The sequence below is a fragment of the Pan paniscus genome, chromosome 10, assembly GCF_029289425.2.
Source record: "Pan paniscus chromosome 10, NHGRI_mPanPan1-v2.0_pri, whole genome shotgun sequence".
In the NCBI taxonomy this organism is placed as follows: domain Eukaryota; kingdom Metazoa; phylum Chordata; class Mammalia; order Primates; family Hominidae; genus Pan; species Pan paniscus.
In genome coordinates, this window is record NC_073259.2 from 20275624 (window position 1) to 20299798 (window position 24175).

General features: G+C 38.3%; 2 protein-coding genes across 4 annotated transcripts in view; one reads left to right on the forward strand and one right to left on the reverse strand.

Moving 5' to 3' along the window:
* Positions 1 to 24175, forward strand: part of PDE6H (phosphodiesterase 6H) — a 175846-nt gene that overhangs the window by 21226 nt on the left and 130445 nt on the right. For 2 of the 3 annotated variants that reach the window (XM_055095433.2, XM_063593010.1), the window contains exon 2: positions 13433 to 13554. The gene's annotated coding sequence lies outside the window, so the exon portion shown is untranslated. Of the gene's footprint in view, positions 1 to 5571; positions 5681 to 13432; positions 13555 to 24175 lie in introns of all 3 variants that reach the window. The other variant, XM_063593011.1, reaches the window with a different exon arrangement.
* ART4 (ADP-ribosyltransferase 4 (inactive) (Dombrock blood group)) lies at positions 1506 to 19424 on the reverse strand. The gene is made up of 3 exons (XM_003816516.7): positions 18867 to 19424; positions 16346 to 17054; positions 1506 to 5394 (listed from the first exon to the last, which is right to left on the reverse strand). The coding sequence occupies exons 1-3, from the start codon at positions 19107 to 19109 to the stop codon at positions 5303 to 5305; spliced, it is 1044 nt and encodes a 347-aa protein (XP_003816564.1). The 5' UTR covers positions 19110 to 19424; the 3' UTR covers positions 1506 to 5302.

The window sequence follows — 24175 nt, forward strand, 5'->3', positions numbered from 1 at the left end:
AAAATAAACTCAATTTTTGTCACTCATATACCAATTTCTATATACTTCAGTACCTTGACGATCAGAAGCCATCACTAAATATTTTAAATATGATTCATAAGTAAGTGAGAACAGTGAATGAGTAATAATGACTTTTCTTGCTTATGTGTGAGTAAGACCAGAACAGATAGTTCATTCTCACTTGTCTCCTGAGGTCTTATGATTAGAAAATACTAGAGGTGGAAAAATGGAAGTACTCTAGCCTTTCACAAAGAAAAGACTTTCACAAGGAAAACACTTGCAGAAGTAGGATATCTGAGATGTGCTTTATTTAAAGAAATGAGATAGGGCAGTCTCTTTTACTACCATAAGTCTTTGGTTCTCATGCATTGTAAATGAGTGTGTACTCCTAAGATTGGTGTTGAAGTTAACTATTTCATATGATACCTGATAGAACTCTGTTGAGAATAGGAAAAGCAATAATAACTCCAAGCCAAAGCCATCATTGTAATTCCCATTGTCATTTAAAATAAGGAGTCCCTTCTCCATCCTCAGATAATTTCAAAATGTTTGGTAGGGAGGGTCAAGTGGATTTTGACCATTACCAGAGCTTGGAGGTCCTGGAAAAAACGATGAGTTTCAATACATTAACTCTCATTTTCTCTCCACAGCAAAGCTGAAACCTTGCTTATTTGTAATAGGTTTCTATTAAGAACTCTATTATTTTGAAGAGGATGTTAAATTGATTCATTTGCTACCATACACATACATACACACACACACACACACACACACACACACACAGAGGGTGAGAGAGAGGAGAAGGGAGACAGGACTCTCACTTTGCTACTTTTTCTGGACCTATATGTGTCTAGGGTTTCAATCTCCTTTTAGTCTTAGGATTATGTTTCAGAATGTTGGATGCAACAGCTAGGGGGATTCATATGGAAATGAATGAGACAAGGACCAAGAAAAGTCTTGGTGCAGAGTCTTTCTGTGAGGTGACTGGAAGAATAGGTGGTGGCAGTTCACAGGAAGTCCTTGCCAGATGCCAATGGGAATGACAACCAGGGTGTTAGAGATGGGAAGTGCCCACTTCAATAAAGATGAGTGGTCTTCCAGTGCTGGTGGCTGTTGTTAGGCTGGTGATCACTTACAGTGTTTCACATTTTCCCACCCTGGGTACCACCAGTCTGACCACTCTAATGACATCATGTCTGCTGCTGCCTCCTGGCTTCTGGAAATACTGAGGAAAAGCTGTATTTTTTTCTCAAACCTATTACTCACATTTAATGTTTCTCTCAAATACTTTGGTTTTGGGTTCCTCTCATTTTCTCTAATATCCTTCAGTTTTTGAAGAACAAAGTGGGGTGTGTTTCTATACTATGCCTGGTCTCATTCCTCCTCTAGGCTGTGAGCATGGGATGGCCTAGCTGTTTGAATGAATCATCAGTAGGGAGGAAAAAGTGAACTGCCACACAACACAACACATGATCATTTACTATTAAAAAAATGAAATACTATTATACTTGTAATTTTTTTTATTAGTTGCCAGTGTTTGCTGCATCTTGGTATTTCTGAAAGCACCTAATAAATGCTTGTTGAATTTTACCAAATCAAGAGCTAGTTCATTCAGTGTAAATCAATTTGATTCATATTATTAGACAACTCAGTACAAGAATCCTGATTCTTCTAGCAAAACAAACTTTACTGAAATTTTCTTTCATTGGATTTTTTTAAAGTAAGAGTAAATAGAGAACTTCAGGATAATCTAATAGGCATATTAAAGAGAACACCTTGTTATAAAAATAAAGTATTACATGGGATGAGTGTTTTTACTTTTTAAATTTTTCCTGTTTCAATCAGCTTCTTCAGGTTAAACAGTATATTTCTGTACACATCAAAAGGAGACATACATGTATTTGTTTAATAAAATTACTATAGGACATAAGTACTCCTTACAGCACAGTCTCTGTTAACAGTTGCATGAATTTACACATATTTGAACATCCGCCTTATCTTTGGAAGATATCCCAGGCTAACAAATTTATCCCAGCAGAAATTACAGTGAAATTTCTAAAACTAGTCTCTTAGAGTTTCATAAACATGTAACTTAATCAATTTAAATCAATATTCTACAGATTCCTTGCTCAACAACTTTGGACTATAGGGAGAGACTGAGGGGATATGAACTATGTACATTTATCCTTAACCAAACTCATGAATCTACATAATTTTAAGAGAATAGTTTCTGTCTCCAGAGATTTGATCTGTAAAACAGCAGCAGGAGTTAGAACTAAGTTATCTTTTTTAGAAACTTGGCTATTCCCTTAAGGATCATAATTGTGTAAGTCACAGTGTTCTCAAATGTTGGTGTATAGCAGAATTATCTAGAGGACTTATTAAAACAGACTGTTCAATTTCTGTAGTCTGTAGTCTGGGATCAGGCCCTAAAATTCACATTTCTAACGAGTTCTTAAAGGATGCTATTGCTGCTTGTGCCTGGAGAGTCAACGCTTTAGGAGAATTGTCTTACTCAGAAAATTATGACTTCTCATGGAAATCAAATGCTTTTGGCTGACTTTTTAGCTTCACTGAGTGGCTTCCAATTTCCTCTCCAGCCCACATTACCCCTCACTCTCTGCCAGACCTATCTGCTCCCTGAACTTATGCTGTACATACATCGATCATTCCGTATCCGCTTCTATTTTCTGCTTTCCTCTAAGTAAAACCTCATCTCTGATAGAAAGCTTTATCTAACCATAGGCCAGAGGAATCACATTTTTCTCTCAGCTCCAAGCATTTAATATTTGGCCTTGTTTTGGGCACTACGCACTTGGCAATACTTTTTCTTGTTTTTTTCTCCATCTGCTCACCCCTTCTCCCAGCCTAGAGCCCGAACGGCTGGTTCAAATGCAGCCTCTTACTTAAAGCCTTCCGGGTGTCTCTTCTTGCCTCAGTTGGAAGAAATCTTTCTTTTGAATTGTTATGAACAGAAAACTTGATTTTTGCCTTTTTTTTTTTTTTGGCATTTCACTTGTGGCTTACTTATGTTCTTAATTTCTCCTAAGAGATTGTAAACTCATGAGAGATCTGGCCTAGTGTTCTCAACTTTTAATCCCCAAAGTGCTTTGTACACAGTATGGCTCAATACATGCATTTATATGGCACAGGAAAAATGTACTTAAGATGTTGAGTGGCTTTTACCAACATAGCATGTCATTACTGACTCATCGATGCTCACTGGAAAAGCTTGCTTCCAGAGCCATGTCCCCAGGACTCTCTACTAGGTAGCCACCAAACTGCCAAAGACCCTATCCTATGCAAGTCACATAAATTGTCTGTTTGTAGAAATTCTTTTTTTCTTTTTTTGAGATCGAGTCTCACTCTGTTGCCCAGGCTGGAGTGCAGTGGTGTGAACTTGGCTCACTGCACTACCTCCGCCTCCTGGGTTTAGGCAATTTTCCTGCCTCAGCCTCCCAAGTAGCTGGGATTACAGGTGCGTGCCACCATGCCTGGCTAATTTTTGTGTTTGTAGTAGAGACGGGGTTTCACCATGCTGGCCAGGCTGGTCTTGAACTCCTGACCTCATGATCCGTCCTCCTCGGCCTCCCAAAGTGCTGAGATTACAGGGGTGGGCCACCATGCCTGGCAGAAATTCTTTCCTTTATTGACTGTAGAGGCTACTGCAACTAGGTGACAGAGGTGATTTGGCCCTGTTAGTTTCAAATCCCAATTTAAAGAATGATAGTACAGAGATGCCTGAACTCCCTGCCAGGTAATTTTATGTAGCTTATTCCCCATTCCATTTCTTTGATCATGACACAGGCCATTCAGGAAGTCCTATGGAGAGTAAATAGATGGACCGATTTTCAGTTTTGCTGCTTCTTATCCAAATCTCAAAAGGGATAAGGAGCATGGATTTTCAAAATCCAAAATTATAGAGCTAGCCCTCATCTTTACTCCATTTAGCCTGATACCAGGGTCTTTAGTGATCGTGATCAGGTTAAATAATCCCTTATGTCGCTACCTAAATTACTACCTGAGAGAAGCGTTAGAGAACATTTCCAGCTATACAATTCAACAATTTATACTTCTTTGCATGTACTAGTTTACATGTAATGAGACCTCACTATATTGCTGATATTTGTTTGTAATCAGTGTTTTTTTCTCTCATACTCTCTGTTAACCTTCACACATACCCTCATGTTTTCCTAATATTTAAATTTGCTATGAAGACTTAAATTTGCCATCAAGTTCTCTATGAATTAACATATGAGTTTAAATTTTAACTTTTGTAATGTCTTAGGAACATGCATGAACACCCATTACTGCTGGTGAATGAAATTTCACTAACATCTTTCATTAACTTTCCCTTTTATTTCTCACGTTTCCATGTGTCTTCTCATCTGAGGCCTTACTAGCTTAATCTTGAATGCTCATAAAAAATCTCTGAAGAAAATTCACACCTTGGTTAATCTCTGGGGTTCAAAGCTTTTCTGTTTGGTGAAGAATTTGTCCTTTGCTTTCTAATTTGATCTTCTTTGATTTGTTCCTATTTAGAATAACTAAATTAAAAAAAATAAGGAAGAGTCCTTGTATTCATTGGAACTTCAACTGCTTGATGCTTGACATAGAAAATCTAATTCAAATTATGCAAGCAAAAACATAAATTATTGATTTATATAATGAAAAATCTTGTAGTATTCAGCTTTAGGCAAAGTTGGATCCAGAGGCTTATACATTCTCATCAGGTCTCAGTTTCTTTTCACGTATCAGCTCTTCCTTTGTTGTGTTAGGTCCTTTCTCAAGGAGATAGGGTCTCCTCTCCTGGTGGCAGGATCTTTGCTGGCAGCTATAAGCTCCTACCCTGCTTTCATTAATATCCATTCAGAAAAGAACCTCCCATTCTATTTCCAATTGCAATTCCACAAAAGTACCCTGATTGTATCTCACAGGCTCTGATTGGATCATTTTCTATTCCAGCATGAATCTTTATGTCCATGAAGAAGAAATATACTGATTGGCTAAGGCCTGAGTTACAGGCCAGTCACAGTCAGTGGGCTGAGCCAGCTCTGCATCAGTTGCTAGCTGGGCAAAGTGATTTCCCCAAGAGTACTTAGGGTGCCCAGATTGAAATAAGGAAAAGGGGTACAAGGAAAGGCATAAGAGAATTAGCAAAGAGGAGGCCATGCACTGGTTTCAGCAGAAGTATGATGGGATCATCCTTCCTGGAAAATAAATGTCCATTTCTAGCCAAAAGGCCAATAAAAAAGATTTTATTTAAATATTTTTTTTAAATAAAAGGAGCCACAAGATTCCTTTATACTCTGCTTTTGGAAAAGATGATGACACTGGTCAAAAAGGAGAGAGATGCAATAGCTATAGGATCAGGGATGCATTTCTTGCTGGAAGCTGTAAAAAACAAAACAAAAGAGATATTTTAGGTAGCAGAGTTTTTTTTTTAAAACTACCTCATCTATCCATTGATCCACTTACTTAACTTAGAAAATTCCTAATAAAAACATTTGAAGTTAGCTACTTAAAACACATTATTTTAGATTTTTCTAACATAACTTGCTTATTTTGCAGATCATGAAACAGACACCAAGAGGTTAAAAGATGTACTCCCAGGTAACCCAGCCAGCTGGCGGTAGAAATCTAATTTTCCATCTTTATCATCACCAGCAGCATAATCACGGTTAGCATTATCCCCATCTTAATTATCATCATCTTCATCACCATTATGAAAGTTAACACAGACTGAATGCTGATTTTGTGCTAGGATCTTTTTCGAGCCCTTGCTATATATTAACTTACTTAAGCCTCACAAAAAACCTATGAGATTTTTATTCTCATTATCCTTGGTTTTTACTTGATGAGATTGTGATACAGAGATGAGAAAAAACTTGCCAATGTCACACATCTTGTAAGTAGTGTAGGCACCATTCAAACTTGGCCAGTTTGTCTCAATTCTGCATTCTTAACCACTAACCTGTTTGTCTGTGTATTACATGTCCATCCATAGAATTTTTCATTACAAGGTGAGCGAGAAATATTCACACAATCCTGTTTGGAGTGTGTGTGTGTGTGTGTGTGTGTGTGTGTTCTAACTACACATATACACCTTTCACAGGAAATGTGGGACAGGTTAGTAGCCAGTTAGGTGTGGAAGCAAAACTGGAAAAAAAAAATATTGTCAGATATAACGAATAATTGGCCATATAATAGGATGGGGACTGAAATGAGATGGGAGATGGAAACCCTGTAAAAAATAGTCTAAATAAAGACTGGAATCTCTTTGCAGCCAGTTTTCACTATTGTTTAAGGTAGAAAAGATGTTTCTGGGAGGAAGAGATTCAACTCTAATTGCCTCAATATTTGCTCATATTGTTTGATAGGATAACCAGATGAGGGAGAAATACATTTCTACTATTTTCACACAATATATACATTTTTTAGTTTTTTGGAATTTCTATATAGGAATGTGTGTGTGTGTGTGTGTGTGTATACAAGTAGAAATTCCAAGACAGAAAAGACAGAAATTACTCTGTGTGTGTATGTGTGTACTGTATATATATATATATATACAGTAATTTCTGTCTTATTTTTTTGAGTTGGAGTTCTCACTCTGTCACCAAGCTGGAGTAGATACAGTAATTTTCAAGACCTTAATTTTCACCAATAAGAGTTGGCAAGGAAAATTAAGAGCATACGTCTTTCTAAACTTTTGTCAAAGTTTGTGTTAAAATCAAATTATATGAATCCCTACAGAGACTTAGGAAGCATTAATACCACTTTAGCAGGTCAATCATTAGAATGGTTCTCAAACGATTTTTGTTTTTTTTTTCCTCTTCACTGAGGCTAAAGATCACAAGGATTTCCAGTCCCACCCTTTCCCAGTATTTAGAGAGCTTAAGGGTCTCTGTTAGGCCACACAGTAAGTGACAGAGCCAGTATTTAACCTAGAGAGTCTGATTTCAGAGATTATATGTTGAGCTTCCTGGAATGTAATGTCAATTCTCAGTCCTCACTGTATTTGACCTATCAACCATATTTATGGTAGTGAATCACTCCATCCTCCTTGATACTTACTCTTCTTTTTGCTCTTAGGACACCAACTCTATCAATTTTCTCCTCCCTCATTGGCCATTCCTTCTCCATTTTTTTTTTTTTTTTTGAGATAGGTCTTGCTCTGTCACCCAGGCTAGAGTATAGCAGTGCGATCTCTGCTCACTGCAACATCAGCTTAAGTGATTCTTCCACCTCAGCCTCCCAAGTAGCTGGGACTACAGGTGCACACCACCATGCCTGGCTATTTTTTTTTTGTATTTTTGGTAGAGACGGGGTTTTACCACATTGCCCAGGCTGGTCTCGAACTCCTGAGCTCAAGTAGTCCACCTACCTTGGCCTCCCAGAGTGCTGGGATTATAGGTGTGAGCCATCACACCTGGCCTCTCCATCTTCTTTGTACTTGACCTTTTAAAATGGGAGTGTCCTGAGGTTTGATCCTTGGACATTTTCTCTCCTTTATTTATACACCTTTGTGGGGAGCTCATCCAGTCTCTTGGCTTTAAATACCACCCATAACCCACTGACCTCAAATTTATCTTTCCATCCTGGGTCACTCGGAATTCTACACTCGTGCATCAACTGTCCACTCAACATCTCTGCTTGGGTTACTATTGCACAGCTCAGATATAACATGTCAAATACCAAACTCCTGCTCTTAAATCTACTCCATCCCCAGGCTTCTCCATCTCAGTGAGTGCCACCTCCATCCTTTCAGTTACTCTAGCCAAACCTTGGAGTCATTCTTCACTCTTCTTTTTCCCTCACTCTTCACTTCCAGTGTGTCAGGACCTCCTTTTGGCTCTGAATCTCATCAAACCTTACTGCCTCCACTCTACCACCTTCATCTCTCAACTGAATGATTGAAATAGCCCCCTACTTGGTTTCTCTGCTTACCTCATTACAGTTTATCCTCTACTGGGCTGCTAGGTCAGTTTTGACACAATCTTCTATGTTCTCTGCCCAAAACCTCTCAGTGGTATCCTATCTAAGAGGAAAAGCCAAAGTCCTTACAACTGCCTTCAAGGTCCTATGTGATCGAATCTACATCATCTTCTGTCTTCGCTTTCTATTATTTTTCTCTCATTCCCATACACTGGTATCTTTGCTGTTGCTTCTTACTTGAGACATTTGCACTTGCTGTGCTTTCTTCCTGGAATGCTCTTTCCTGAGATATACATGGGACTGGCTCTCTCATCTCCTTTCAACCTTGGCTCAAATGTCACCCTCTCAGTGAAGTTTCCCCTGATCACCCAGTTTAATATTGCCACTCCTTCCCATAGTGTTCACTGTCTCCTTACTCTGCTTTATTTTTCATCTTAGTATGTACCACCTACTAACTACGACATAATTTACTTATTTATTTTGTTTATTTCTGCCTCACATCAATAGAATGTAAATCCCCAAGGGCAGGGATTTTCACCTGTTTCCTTCCCTGCACCTAGGATAGTGCCTAGCAAATAGCAAGTGACCAATAAATACTGATTTGTTGAATGAATGAATAATAGCTGCTATTATGATGATGCCCAAATAAGAGACAAACACATAGACACTACTGTCTTGCAATCATAGTCATTCCTCAAAAAAATTCATAAGTCCTCTTTATAATAATTAGGATGTTAAAAATAGCTTCCGCTTAATTTTATTATGTCAGGTTAAAGTAACTAACTCTGTTGATACTTTTTCTCTACCTCTTTTATGGCCATTACCATTTCTACCTGGCATTATTATTATTATTGTTGTTACATGGACCATATATTTAGGAAAATAAATGAAAGACAGCGTGCATTAATTACAAACTAAAGTTTTATTTGAGGATACCTCACCTTTTTTTTTACTTTTGTAGTTGTCTTTAGTTTTCTATTTGACTATCTCTTCAAAGTTTTTAATTTTCTCTTTACCTTTTTACAGTATTTTTAAAATTGGAGAATGTGATCCATTGATGGGTTGTGACATCAGCTTAGGAGGTCATAGCCATCATTGTTTAATAATGTAATAAAATAAGTTAGAATAGAAACACTAGCATTAACACTGCCTATGAAAAGGGTAACTGTTGTATTTTATGAATATGTGTGTATTTGCATATTTATGTGTGTGTGAACTGATTTATAATGTAAACAGTCATAGTCAAGAAGCTTAAAACTAACGGTAGTTTCTCAGTTATATTTGCTGAAGAATGGATGAATCCCCTGAAACCAGTCTATGGAGAATATTGTCCTGGAATTCTTATTAGAAAACATGGGGAAGGATCCTATTTTTGTCATTTGTAAACTATGAATAATTTTACGCAAATCCCTTAAGCTCTCTGAATCTCAGCATTCACATCAGTACAGCGGAGTCAATAACCTGACTTACAGGGTGATTGTGAAAACTAAACAGATAATGGGTGTCCAAACATTTTGTAAACTAAACTGCCAAACAAATATCATTTTATCAGTGTATTATAACCTGATTTTGGTCATCTCTGCCTTAGGGTATAAAGTCTGGAAGAAATACATAATGATTATAACTTTTATTTCATGAAGTCTGAATCTGAATTTTATCATACTGTTCAGAAGTAAATAGTCCTTAAACAGAAAAAGGTAAAGCTGACATGCAGTATACCAAGTCTAGTGTTTGAGGCAAATGCTATCTATAGCCTCTTTCTGTCAAAATGCAAGGAGCAAGAGTATTAATATTTTAGAATATTACCTAGCAAAAACTTAGCACCCGAAAATGAAAAGCGTTATTCCTTCTGCCTCTTCCTTTGTTTCTCTTCTTACTATCAATTTCACTGAAGCACATGTTTGTGCCATTAAACCATTATCCCACTTCCATGTGCAAAGTACTTTCCCAGAGTTTCTCAGTTGTGTTTGAGAGGAGGCAGAGACACCAATGCTATCACAACATTCCCACAAGATGAGTATCACTTCCATTTTATAAATGAAGAAACAGGCTCAGAGGTTAAGTCATTTGCATAAGGTCACCTAGCTACTAACATATGTCCAAATCTTTCTGGCTCCAAAGTTTATTCACTTTCCACCATGCCGTGTGGTCTCCCAGATTTATTCAATGACTCATTCTTTCATCCATTTATCTGAGACTGACACTCTACTTCAAGGTCATTGTGATGCCACAAATAGGGTAAACTAATTTTAGATAATTGAAGCCCAGAGTAAAAGAAAACAGGCAAAATAGAAAGCTAATAAAATAAATAATAATAATGATAATAGTATCTTAAAAGTTTTGAGTACTTACATTTGTCAGATACTATTCTAAGAGATTTTACATGCATTCATTCATTTTCTCCCCACCAGAATCGTACAGGTTGTTAAAAAGTGAAGTTTACATGTAAAACCAGGCTGACTACAAACAATTGCCTATATTTCTCTAGAAACATTTTAAGAATTTTGATTATGTGAAACATTTTAACAAATAAATCCCTGTTCTTTGTGAATCCAATGATATAGAACAGAGCATGTATTTGTGTGTCTACAGATTTTTGGCATAGGTTATTTTGCTGAAAGAAGCAAGATTTAAGGGCAAATAACTAACATTCTGTTAACATATTTTGAGTCTTCCAATGGGCATGAAGACACCTGTTTCTATGGCAACCAGTACAGGTCATGTGAGGGGTGATGGAATAATTAGAGGGGAAAGCTGTTAGTTTAGAATGACAATTTTTCCTTTTGCAAATTTACTTCCTTAAATAGTATAATTCTATTAATTTGATCTCTTGTCTCTCTAAAAGCAACAGATTCCTGGAAACTCTTTAAACTTGAGTTACATGCTAACAGGACCGATTTTAGCATAAATTGAAGGACTGGAGAAGCTATGCTCTTTAATATACTGTCTCTTCTTTGGGAGAATTACAGTATGCTGCTGGGTAATTTTAAAGGTCTTCAAGTGGTCTTTCCAGTATCACGTCTGTCAGATTGAGAGGGAACAGGAGAGAAAACATAATTCACTTGGCTTATAGGGACTTCTGGGGACACAGAATAGCTTGTGGCTCCTGCTCATGAAACAAAACGAAGCTGAAAGAATGAGAAATAGTGTCCAGAGAAGATAACAGTTTCGTGAGGAGTTAGATATCAGTGTTCCAGAACACCATCTGTGAATTCCCTAGGCTGGGGTTAGTGGAGCAGTGAAGTGGGAAATAGTAGCTATCTAGAAAGTCGGGTCTGGGGAGAGTCCGCTGATCTTACTTCCTCCCTGTTAAGGATCCCAGATAAGAAAGACACACTACCTCCTTCCTCTTATTGTTCATGTATGGCTCAGTCCAATACTGCTCCAGAATGTTGGGGTAAGTACTACTTATCAGTTAAAATAAATCACTTTAAGGACCTTTCTGATGTTCCTTCACTTACTGATTGAGAGAAAAACAAAGAAACAAAGAAACAAAGAAACAACACTGTAGCGAATAACTGAAAACATTCTGAAGGCAATCAAACTTTTTTTTTTTTTTGACAGAGTCTCACTCTGTTGCCCAGGCTGGAGTGCAGTGGCGCGATCTTGGCTCACTGCAACCTCTGCCTCCTGGGTTCAAGTGATTCTACTGCCTCAGCCTCCTGAGTAGCTGGGATTACAGGCTCGTGCCACCACTCCTGGCTAATTTTTGTATTTTTAGTAGAGACGGCTTTCACCATGTTGGTCAGGCTGGTCTCGATCTCCTGACCTTGTGATCCACCTGCCTCGACCTCCCAAAGTGCTGAGATTATAGGCGTGAGCCACTGCACCTGGCTGGCAATCAAACATTTTTTAAATCATAAGAGATAGATATTGTGTCCTATCCAAGACTGTATTCAGTAGTGTCCCTTTATCCTTAGTGGATACATTCCAAGACATTCAGTGGATTCCTGAAACTACAGGTAGCAGTGAACCCTATGTTATTTTCATATGTGTATGTATGTATGTATGTATGTGTGTGTATATATATACATACCATCAATGATAAAGTTTGAAGTGTGGCAGCAAAACTAGCATGAATTTCTTTTTCCTTCTTCACAATTACACAGGTAGAAGATTCATTTTTACCGTAGATCTTAGCAACCTCAGCATACAATTTTTTCTTTCTTTCTATTAAGTTGAGAACTTTAAACTTTTCATTCAGAGGAGGCACTTTCTCTTGGGCATATCTGAATCTCCAAGATCACTATTCTTTCACTTTGGGGCCATTATGAAATAAAATGAGGGTCACTTGAAAACAAACACTGCAATACCGAGACAGCAGATCTGATAAACGAGAGGGCTACTAAGTGACTCACAGTGTAGACTGTGGATCCCCCAAACAAAGGGATGATTCACATCCCGAGAGGGAAGGCACAAGATTTCATCACACCACTCAGAATGGCATACCATTTAAAACTTAGGAATTCTTTATCTCTGGAATTGTCCATTTAATATATTCTGCGGGTAACTGAAACCAGAGAAAGCAAAACCATAGGTAAGGGGGCATTACTGCAATTTTTTGCCCTCAACTAAATGACTGTGATGCTAACTAGCCAATGGCAGATGAGGCTTAGGTAGGTCAGGTGGAACCAGAGGATGGACCAGCCTTCTCTGCAACCCTTAGTCAGAGTCAGGGATCAAAGGAAGAAAGGCATCCCTGCAATGTGAGCTTATTCCTCTCCTTCTTTTACCTTCCCAGATAGTTTCATAGCTGTGGAGGGTGAGAAAATGCTCCAATTCCAGCTCTTGGCTGATTATATGATGCCTCTGACCTATCTCTTCCCTCTTCACTTCAATTTATAAAGAAAATATTAAGTTGAGAACTTTAAACTTTTCATTCAAAGGAGGCACTTTCTCTTGGGCATATCTGAATCACCAAGATCACTATCCTTGCACTTTGGGGCCATTATGAAATAAAATGAGGGTCACTTGAAAACAAACACTGCAATACCGAGACACCAGATCTGATAACCGAGAAGGCTACTAAGTGACTCACAGTGTAGACTGTGGATCCCCCAGACAACGGGATGATTCACATCATGACCAGTGGTATTTTTATTCTGCCGTTTACAAGCTTTTCTGCATGGCCACACAAGCTTCTAATTGATAAATTTCTGGGAAAAATTTAGTTACGGTAACTCACATTGCAAGTGACCATGTTGATCATTTACATTGTGACAACAGCTTACTTTTGACTAGGCGTTGAAGCTTCTAGAATATCTTCCCTTCTTCAAATATTGGAACTGTTTTTAATTAATTGTGTTATATGGTCATGTAGTCTAAGGCTCAGATTGCTTAGAGGTATATTCACCATCATTCATTCACTCATTCAACAAAATAGGCTGGGCACTTCTATGTGCCAGAGGACTGAAGTTAGTAATAGCTAACACTAATTTACCATTATTATATGCTATAGAATATATAAATAATTTTATTTATTTATTTTTCTTTTAAGATGGAGTCTCACTCTATCGCCCAGGCTGGAGTGCAGTGGCATGATTTCAGCTCGCTGAAACCTCCGCCTCCTGGATTCAAGCGATTCTCCTACCTCAGCCTCCCCAGTAGCTGGAACTACAGGTATGTGCCATGATACCCGGCTACTTTTTGTATCTTTTTGTAGAGATGAGGTTTCACCATGTTGGCCAGGCTGGTCTCAAACTCCTGGCCTCAATTGATCCACCCGCCTCGGCCTCCCAAAATGCTGGGATTACAGGTGTGAGCCACCGCACTTGGCCAATAATTTTACATTTTATTTCATTTTCACAAAAGTCTTCTGAGGTTCTGTTACGATGATTATTAGGTAGATGAAAAAAGAGTTTAAGCAACTTGACCAAGAACACATAGCTATTAAGTGGTACAGTGGGATATAAATTCAAACAGAGTGGGTCTGGGCTCAAACTGCCTGCCTGCCTAGTTCTCAAATACTAGTTCCTCAAACACTAGTCGAGTTCCTGCCCCCAGGGAGCTTATAGAGCGACACAAGATTATTGATTCCCTTAAGTGTGATTGGTGATTCCAAATATTTCATTAAGACCAACCGAACTGTCAGAATTTAGTGATCTGTATGGCTACCCCAGCTAAACCTTAACTCAAAACTAAGTTAAAGTTGCATTTGGGTAGTTTCACCATAGGAAAGCAAAGATCATTAATTTGGGTGGGGGTGTCCTGAAATATTTTTCTTTGAGGTTTATAGAGTGGCAGAATGTGAGTAATGGTTTATATTATATACTCCTTTCCCTCAGTTTCCCACTCAATGCTTAATATAAATCTTCTGTAATTTTTCATTGAATATATTTTACTGTGCTTACTATCCTAGTGAAGAATTATATGTTCCAAATTCATGATGAGAATGAAGTAATCATATCCTAGTCAGGTTTAGTTCCAAAGAATCCGGGAACCTGGCTATGAATGTTTTCATTTATTATCAAAATCTCACTGTTTTCTTCATATTCTACTATAGTTTTTCATCCTCTACAAACACTAATCTCCTGTGTCTGTGGGGCAGATACTCATTTCACTCGTTTTGCTGCCATGTTTCCAAGGTGACATGTGAGGAGATGAAAGTATTGATAGGTCTCCTCTCCCTGGTCTGTATTTATGGCTAGGACAGAGTGAGCAGATTCTAGACCTCAGTGTGGATGCCAGTTTGAACACTTTTGCAACACTACTGCCCTGAAATGTTGAGAAACGCTGAGAGCCTGAATTATAAATCATAGCAATAATGATAAAGCGAAGACAAATTTGGGGATATATTGAAGGTAGACCCTGCAACTGGGTTCCAGCTGACTGTGAGTGTGAATAAATTTACATATGAACAGTCTTTTTTAAAAAATTTTTCTGAATCAAAAAGGGCACAGGATTTGCTACACAACTACCCCTCCATGAAATGGCTAGGTGGCAACATAAAATTCAATCAGCCATGTTTTTCTTAAAAAAAGTTTAACTTTTTTTTGTATTTTGATATCTCTAAATTTTCCTGCTTCAGTTCATTTTTCACAATGTCATCAGAGCCCTTTCTAAGATGTTGACCAAATTGATTTCTACTCCTTAAAAACTTCTAATTACTTCTTATTACCTACAGCATAAAATTAAAAGGTCCTTAGCATGAAATACAAGACCTTTTATAATGAGGCCCCGTCAGAATTCTCCCACCTGGATAAATCCCCTCCTCCCTTCCTACTCCTATTCTTTTCCCATATCCTACACATCCTACACACCAGCCACCCAGAATTTCAGAGTCCCTGAAGACACCAGGCTGTTTGAAATCCTTGTGATTAACATATGCTGTGTCTTAGTCTGTTTTCTGTTGCAATAACAGAGTATCACAGACTGGGTAATCTGTAAAGAAAATAAATTTATTTCTCACAATTCTGGAGGATGGGAAGTCCAAGAGCATGGCTCCAGCATCTGGTGAGGGCCTTTATGCTATACCATAGCATGGTGGAAGAGAAGTGCGTACACAAGACAGAGAGAGGCTCCAGTGATCAGATTCTCTTTACAATAACACACTCTCACAATAACTAACCTGCTCACATGACAACAACATTAATCCATTTATCCAATCATCTCTTATTAGGAAAGGTCCAATCAACTCTTATTAGAGCCCATTTCATACCACTGTTGCATTGGAGATTAAGCTTCCAACACAGGAACTTATTGGAAGACACATTCAAACCACAGCAAGGTATTCTTTGCTTAAAATGACTTTTCTTTCATTGAAAACCCCCATTCTCACGACAAGTTCCATATGGCTATTATGAAGCCTTCCTCACTTTTCCTGGAGAGAATGAGTAGCTCCCTGCACTGAGCAGCCACAGCTGTTTGCTTAAATATTTGGTATATCACTTAGTACTTTTGAGTGTATACATTTGTTCATATTTCCATTTCTCATTAGACTAAAAATCCTCCTAGGTTATAATTTTTGCTTTATTCATTCTGTATTTCCAGGGCCCCCATCACAATAGAAGATGATTAATGAACAGAAAATTAATGAATAAATATCTTGCCTCTTGCTTTACTTTTAGAACTCCTTATCCATGTAATGACAATGAGAAAAGCAATGAGTTTGAGGGAGAAGGTAAAAGTGCTATCTTTATGCTCCACCTTCCAGTCAAGCTTTACTCTGTCTGTCTGCAATTTTTTACATAATAATTTCACTGCAGAACTTATTGTCCTGGAGGTAATGGAGTAGGAAGAAAAGAGAAGTCAATAAATAAAGTGGATTTTCTCTAATCTATCAGTTCCATCATTACCGAAGGCTAGTTTTCATGTTTTTGATCTTTCCCCAAAAACCCACTGAGAAAAAATAACTTTTATAAAAGAGCAGTGGTCTGTGATCCTGAGTGGCCTCAATTTAGATAAAGAATACCTTTTAGCAGCTGACAGTTATATGTGCTCAGGTTCCCAGTTGACCTCAACTGCATCCAGTTTCCTCTTGGGTGGTAGCTCATATTTATAACTTTAAATAGCTCATAGGGAGGGATCAAGACTTCCTTCTTGAGGGAGAAGTACTGTACAGGTGCACCCAGGCAGGTGAATATGGTAAATAGTGTCTGGTTCCCAAATTCCTGTGCCTCTTCTTTCAGGAGGGATGTGGAGAGGAATTGGCCAAATCGAATGGTGGCCCCTGTGTAGGCATTAAAGTGGACATCCTTTGTCCTATAATGCACCTCATAGCACAGAGTGCCATTCTCCATGATGCTGTCTTTCCTCAGCAGCTGGATTGCTGAGGTGAGGTAGTAGTGTAAATATTTGAAGTGGAATGAACGTTCATACTGCTGTGGAGTCCTGGCAACAGAGGCCATGGCTCTCGTAAAGTCAGAATGAACATTGCTATTCAATGTATAAAACAAAATAGCCACAGCGTGTGTGGTAGTCATGTTCTGGGGTAGAACTTTTCCTTGGTTAAGCCAGGCTAAGTGGGCTTTTTGCCACATCCTAAAATAATTCTTCTGGGCTTCTATGTCTTTTGTGAAATAATCCCCTTGAGTTAGTTTCTCCATAACCTGTTTGCTACAGCCTTGGTACTGATCATCAAAAGAACCTGGTGCGAAGTCAAAGTCGATTTTAATTGCAACCTATAAAAAAAGAAAAATCTTTAGTTTAATTTTTCAAATCAGATGGTGAATGTGGTTGCAGATTTGCTGTACTCTATAAGGCTAAGTCTTCTCCTGGAAACCAATATTTACTGAAGTAAGTTACACTGAAAATCATTACACTGTTCCAATCCTTCCTGCATCAATGACCTGTGCTAGAGATTGAATTTGGTTTGATAAATAAATTACTGAAAGCTTGAAAAACTTATCTCCCCAGAGGGGAAGTAACTCTTTTAATATCACTAAAATCACAGCATGTTTGCATAGTAAGTACTTTGAAGAAAAAATTCAAAATCTTGTAGTTTAATTACACTTTCTGTTTCCTCTACTTTCCCCCCTCTTTCTAGTCTCTCACTGGTGTTTTCAAAAATATCACTTTTATGAATGCCCAAAACCAAATTAAATCCTTGAACTTTATCCTTAAGCTATGAATAGTACTAAGGGGGCTCTCATAAGTAACAACCTTCTTGTCTACCTGAGTTCTGAAAACATTGATAATAAAAATAGCAAAATATGAAAGCCAAAATATCTGTTTTCTTACTGAAAAAGGGCACGCTACAGCAGTCACATTGTTAGGTCTGATAGCAAGTGGCTTGTTAAGAGCAAATTCCAGAATGGGACCGACTCGTTTGCAGGCAGTACTGAACTGGGGCCTGCCCAGGTAAGATTCTTGTCATGGGGAAACAGAGGACTGATGCCCTTTGCCATCAGGCTAACTCCCAGGAGGATGAAGAGCAGAGCCAAACTCAGCACACCCAGTTGTTTTTTCCCATGTTACCAGTCAAGTACATTTGTCCCCCTCAGGGACAGCAGAGTGAGTCAAGGGTTGGACAGTGGTCAGGAATGTGCCTAGGAAAGTCCCTCCCCTCCTGGAAAAGGACATTCCTTTCTAATGGGTAGCCAACAGAATGTTATTTATTCACGTCTAGTGCATGCTAAACTGAAATGACAGATTTGAATAGAAGTCCACAAAATATCATCAGACTATCATTTAGAGCCATATATAAATTATATAAATTCTAAAACATTCCTTTCTTGGCAAAGAAATGATGTTTTCGTAATAAACAGTACTCACTGAGGGACATGTTAAAGGATCACATTCCATCCAGTCAATGTTAAGGATGTTGGAACTGGAACTTAACATCCCATTTGGTATTTTTACTATGTTATTTATGATGAGACGTCAGCTAGTTGTTTGTGAACTAGAACACATTTTTAAGACTGATTAAATGATTTTAACCAATAACTCTTCACATCAGGTATTAAAATAGGTCTACGGTATCTATTTAAGCCAAGCCGAGCCAAACCAAACCAATAATACAATGTTCTGTCAACTGTCATGATGAACTCTGAAACTTTGTTAATATGTTACTAGATCTCAAATATGTACTCTGTCATCTCTTAACATTAGGTTGTTTTTTGTTACACAGATCTTTATTAAAATATTCACTTAAAACTTAAGTCAATCTGTATGCTAGAATTTAAAGCCAAATAGACTTGGTTTATTTTGCATTGTTTGTACTATGGAAGCAATATTTTACTTAATTTTTACAGTGGATCAGGAAAATAACTTTATGCCACTAGCGTCCATAATGTCAAGTGTACTAACAGTGAAGGATTCTACAATTTTTCATAACTGTTTTCAACACTCTTTACTAACATGATTTGTTAAAATGTCTGAATGAAACTAGATTCCGAATGCCTAAGTTTTGGGCCATTTAAAGGCTGTGGCCGGGTGAATGCTCTGTTGGAGCACTGATCATAAAGAGATCACCCCCTCAATTGTCCCCCTACCTCAGAACCCTCTGTGGGTCTCTGCAGGCCAGAGAGGAGCAGCAGGAATGGCAGCGGGCCTCCAAGGAGCCAGATTCTCGTCGTTGCAGGAGGTACAGTAGTTGGGAGAAGAATCTTCTTGCATCTGTTGATCAATGGACCCCATTTGCTTGTGTCACAAGTACTTCTCCTTTGCCCTTGCAGCTTCATCCTGAGATGAATTCTCAGAGTTCTCCTTTGAGGTTTTCTTTCAGTCTCATCCATAACCGTTTTTTCCCCTGTCTATGCTGAGCAACTTCTGTTGCCCACCAACAACCAATAGCTTGTCTGAGGGAAGAAATCAACTCCGACTTCTTTGCAAAACTGAAATCTCTGTGAAATAGCCAGATGCGCACACCAAATAAGGGTTTCTAAAGAGAACCCAAGTTACTTTTCAATTAAAAAAATAAAATCTCTGATCTAGTCTGTATTCAGGGGAATGCCGAAGTCCTGTTAAGTGTCAGACTCAGCAGTTCAGCCTTCCCTTTCCCAGCCAAACAGGAAAAAGCATGCTCTGTCCAGCGTTTGGGGCCAAGTAGCATTATCTGGAGCCCCAGGCTTCCATCAAAACTGATAAGATTGGCATGCGCAGGGCGGCTGGGAACGCGCCACCCTGGGTGTCTATAGGCTCATCTGGCCCTGCTGATAGGCCCTGCCCAGGACAGGCGTTCACAGAGCAAAGTGTGTTTTAGAGTTATTGTCAAAAAGAAGGCTCTTTGTACTGCTTTTCCCTGGCACCTTTGAAACTCTCCAATCCAGAGATTGTACCTCTGGGTTCAAAGCTCTTCCCCCATTTTCTCTTCTGAAGACAGGCCCTCTGTCCGCACAGTTCCAGTCTCCAGTGAATCCTAATGACGACTGTCAGGAGACTGCTTATGTAGAGCTGACGTAAGTTAAAATAGGGGCCACTGTGCAAACTTAATCCAGCACAGTTCTATTAAGCACTCTCTTTTAGGTAGGTACTACCCTTTCTAGTCTGAACATCCTTCTTCTCCTCCCAACCCTTGATATAATTATATTTTCTTGCAAATATTTTGTATTTATACTTCTGGATTCATTATTTAAGAAACTAAAAGTTAGCAATCCTTGATAATTGTTTTTCTTGCAAATATTTACTTCTGGATTCAATTTTTAACTTTTAAGGTAAACTAAGTGCTGTTCTTAAGTATTCTAGAATTTTTTGGCACCCTGAATTTTTTTAATCTAAATTTTCTGATGATCACAGCAGTTCTGTCTCATTAACAAATATTCAGAATATTTAGAAAGCACAAAGGAGAAAAAAATGACACATAACCCGTCACTTGGAGACAGCCACTAATTAGATCTGGATTTTGATTTATACACCCTTAGACATACACACACGCAGGTTTCTAGAACTGAAATAATATAGTATGCAGTTTTGCATACTGTTTATTCCCCTTAATATTTTAATGTAAGCATGTCCCTATATAATTTAATACCTATTGAAACATTTTTTAAACAAAGGTTCACTATATTCCATTACATAGGTGCTGCCACACAATGGGACAGCATGGGTGGATCCATGGACAGTCTCAGAAGAAGATTGATAAGTGACTAGAACATGGACTCTTGAATAAGACATCTCAGTTCAATTCCTGGTGCTCCTTCTTCCTAAATGTGTGATCTTGGACAAGCTACTTAACCTCTCTGTCTCTCTGTTTCCTCATGTGTTGAATGGAGATAATAATAGTACCAACTTCATTTTAGTGTTGATACATTCATACCCCTTAGAATAGCATCTGGCACCTAGAAATTTTCCAACAAATAAAACCAATTATTATTATTTGCACCAAAGTTTATTTAATAAATATCTTATATTTAGCTTGTTTTCAACTACATAAATTTTTGTGTGTTTCTCACAATTTTTAAGATGCAGTTCTAGAGATGTGACTACTAATCCATGGAATGCATATTTTTCAGATTTAATGGCAACCACTAGCAGTGTGTGAAAATATCCCTTTAAGACTTTAACAATTCTTAAGGTTCCTTATTAGCAACTGTTACTTTGGAATATTGAGATGTCATGAAGAGAACTAGACTTAGAATATGAAAATTTGAATTATAGGTTGAGTTCTACCCACAATGCTGGCTGAGGTAACTTTAAAAAATAAGTAATTTGTGCTTAGCCTCAGTTTCCTTAACCTTATAGAAAGTTGTCAGGCTTAAATAAGGTGAAACTTTTCTTTTATTGAGCAAGTACTGTACTTCAAGACCTTTTTGCATGTTATCTCAACCCATGGGACGACCATGAGGAGATATTTTAACCTTTCCTTTATAAATGTGGTTGTTGAGGCCCTGTGAAGTTTAATAACTTTTTAGTAATCACAGGTGCTTTTCTGTCTCCTGAAGCCCACGATCTTAAAACACTCTAAAAGAGTGTGTCATTTTATTATTATCTTCTATAAAGGTTTTGCTATTTTTCCTATCGTGACTGCCACTTCCAGGATAAGACCACTGGAGGGCAGCAGAAAACTTTGTAACATTTTATACCACTCAGTCTAAAAGAGGGAGAACAGAAAAGGGAATGGGGCAGGGAGCAGGAAGGGGGATAGAAAGAGAGAGAGAGAGGGAGAAAGATAGAGGGAGAGAGGGAGAGAGAGTGAGGGGGAGAGCAAAAGAGAGGGGGAGCGAGAGAGTGGGGAGGGGAGGGGAGAGAGAGAAGGTAGGGAGAGAGAGAGAAAGGGGGGAGAGAGAGAAAGAGAGAGACAGAGAGAGAGAGAACCATCAGTGAAAACAACTGGGGTAGGGAAAAGCTCAAGTTCTGGTGTATATGTGAACATATTTGAATTAAAATGAAAAGTTAAGTTTTCTGATTGTTTGGAGTCAATAAAAAGTCATCTTTTGCCTTAAGGGCTATCTTATTAAGATTCTCATGTAATAATTTAATATTAGTTAATTTAGAGTTTGGGGTGCATTCAGTTATCATTTAATGATACCCAGTTCTTCAAAATGCAGCCTATTTGTGCTGTCTTGATGGGTTGGGATATAAGTTTTGAAGTAGCACAGACCTTGTGTTGGAATTTTACTTCCATCACTTCCTACCTTTGTGAGTTGGAACAAATTACACTAATTCTCAGTTGCATTTTCTTCATATGTAAAAGTAGACATGGTAACACCAGTCTTGCAGGGTTCTGTTGACAATGAAATGAAAGACCAACAACTCATAGGGTGTCCAACACAGTGAAAGTTAACTTTATTTTTTTTTTTAAGCAGCTGTTTAAGAAGAGGTTTCGCTAATTTTCCAGATCTATTTTCTGGAATAAATTCTAGATATTCTAGACTATTCTAAACCTTCTTTCAGAGAATGGGTTGCAGTACTCACTAGAGGGCCTTTCCCAGGGAGGAAACTTATCTTCTGTTACCATCCTTGAGGTTTGGCAATGACCTTTAGTAGTTCCTGTTTGGATCTTGTTGAACTCCTTCAGATCTGTGTCTAAATTTAATAGGAGTGTTTTATTGCCAGAAGTACTTGTTAGTCACAGGAAAGTTGTTTGATAGTGACCCCATAATTTGGTAGGCAGAATGGGTTTGAGTTATCTACGTTTTAACTTATCAGTTCCTTCTTAACTCTTAACACTCTTACAGAAGTGAGCAGAGCTCCCTCAGTTATTTCACATTTTTATAACTTTTTATTTAGATAACATTTCATGCTTACACAAAAGGTGCAAGAGTAGAAGGAATTTCGATACACTCTCCAAATTAATCAGTTGTTAATATTTTAACCCAATTGCTCTATCATTCTTTTTTTAAAACAACTTGAGAATAAATTGCAAACATCATGCTCTTTTACCCTTAAATACCTCAGCATTTATTTCATAAAACAGGGACATTCTCTTATATAACCACAGTTAATTACAAATATCATTTATATAATATCGTTATCTAATCCATAGTTCATAGTCAAATTTATTAACTGTTCCTATAATGTCCTTTATGTCTCGTCCCAGGATCACAATTTGCACTTAGTTGTCAAGTCTCTGTAGTCTCTTTAAGCTGCAATACTTCCTCAGTGTTTATTTTGCCTTTTGACCTTGGCAGGTTTGAGAAGCATTGGCCAGTTATTTTGTGGAATGTCTGTCAACTGGGGCTTGCACATTATTTCCTGGTAATTAGATTCAGATTATGCAGTTCTGGCAGGGAAATCACAGGGAGAAGTTTTACCATTCTCAGGAGACATTTGCATCTATTGTTTCAATACCTTTTGCAATAATAGTTATTAAAGCAATTGCTTTATTATAGTATCTGGTTGCTTGGTTATATGTTGATCATCAGATTATGTTATTTACCCTTTCTTTTTCTCACCTTTTTCTTTAAAAGCATAGGATCTTAGTGTCAGGAAAGAGCTTTGTTTTCCTTATCGTCGTCCCCAACACTCCTCTGTGAATTTCCTCAACATTGTTGACAGAGCAACTTCTGCTGCATGTGCTCTCACAACGGCTAACATTCTGTAAGTGTTTGTTGAATGAATGAGTGAATGAATAAATGCTTCCAAATTTCAGTAGCTTGGGTACCATCCCCAAGAAGGCCATTTATTCTGGGAGAGATAGAGCAGAATTCCTAGTGGTGCATAGGAGGTTCTGAGGCCCAGGCTCACAGAAAAGACATTTGCCCAAGGACTATGCCTGAGTCTGTCCAAATCCTGGGGACACAATGGGCAGCAGAAGATCTGACATAACTCAGGGACCGTCTCAACCCTTGGGTAGAGCAGAGTGATTGGGAATACAGGGTAAGGGAGTAGCCATCCTTTCACACATTTGAAAATGATATATTTGCTGAGCATGAGCTGTGCATGATGCTCTGGCGATTCAGCCATAACCAACCAGATATGGTCCCAGCTCTCTAGGAACTTAGATCTGTGCAATTTTGAAAGTCAGCTCATGGTAACGGGGCCTAGCAGTCAGGAGGAGATTCTGGCAAAAAGCTCCATTTCCCAAAGGGAATTTAAAAAAAGAGAGTACTAGTCACATTAATTCACTAGAGAATGGGGATTAGAAATGGGTTCTTAATTTCCAAATCATCAATTTTTAGTGGAGAGTAGAAGCTCTAAAATTTTTGAGGCATCGTCAGGACTAAGAGAACTGGAAGTTACTTACATAACTAGGGAGGAGCTGTGATCCCAGATAAGTCTGGGATCACGTTCCTCGATGAAAAGAGCAGTGACTGAGAGGACCCAGCATCCAATGCCCAGGCACCAGGCCCGGCTCCCACTGAGGCATGAGGGCTTGTGAGGCTGCACGTGAGGCCGTCTGCACACAGGGCAGGACTGAGCT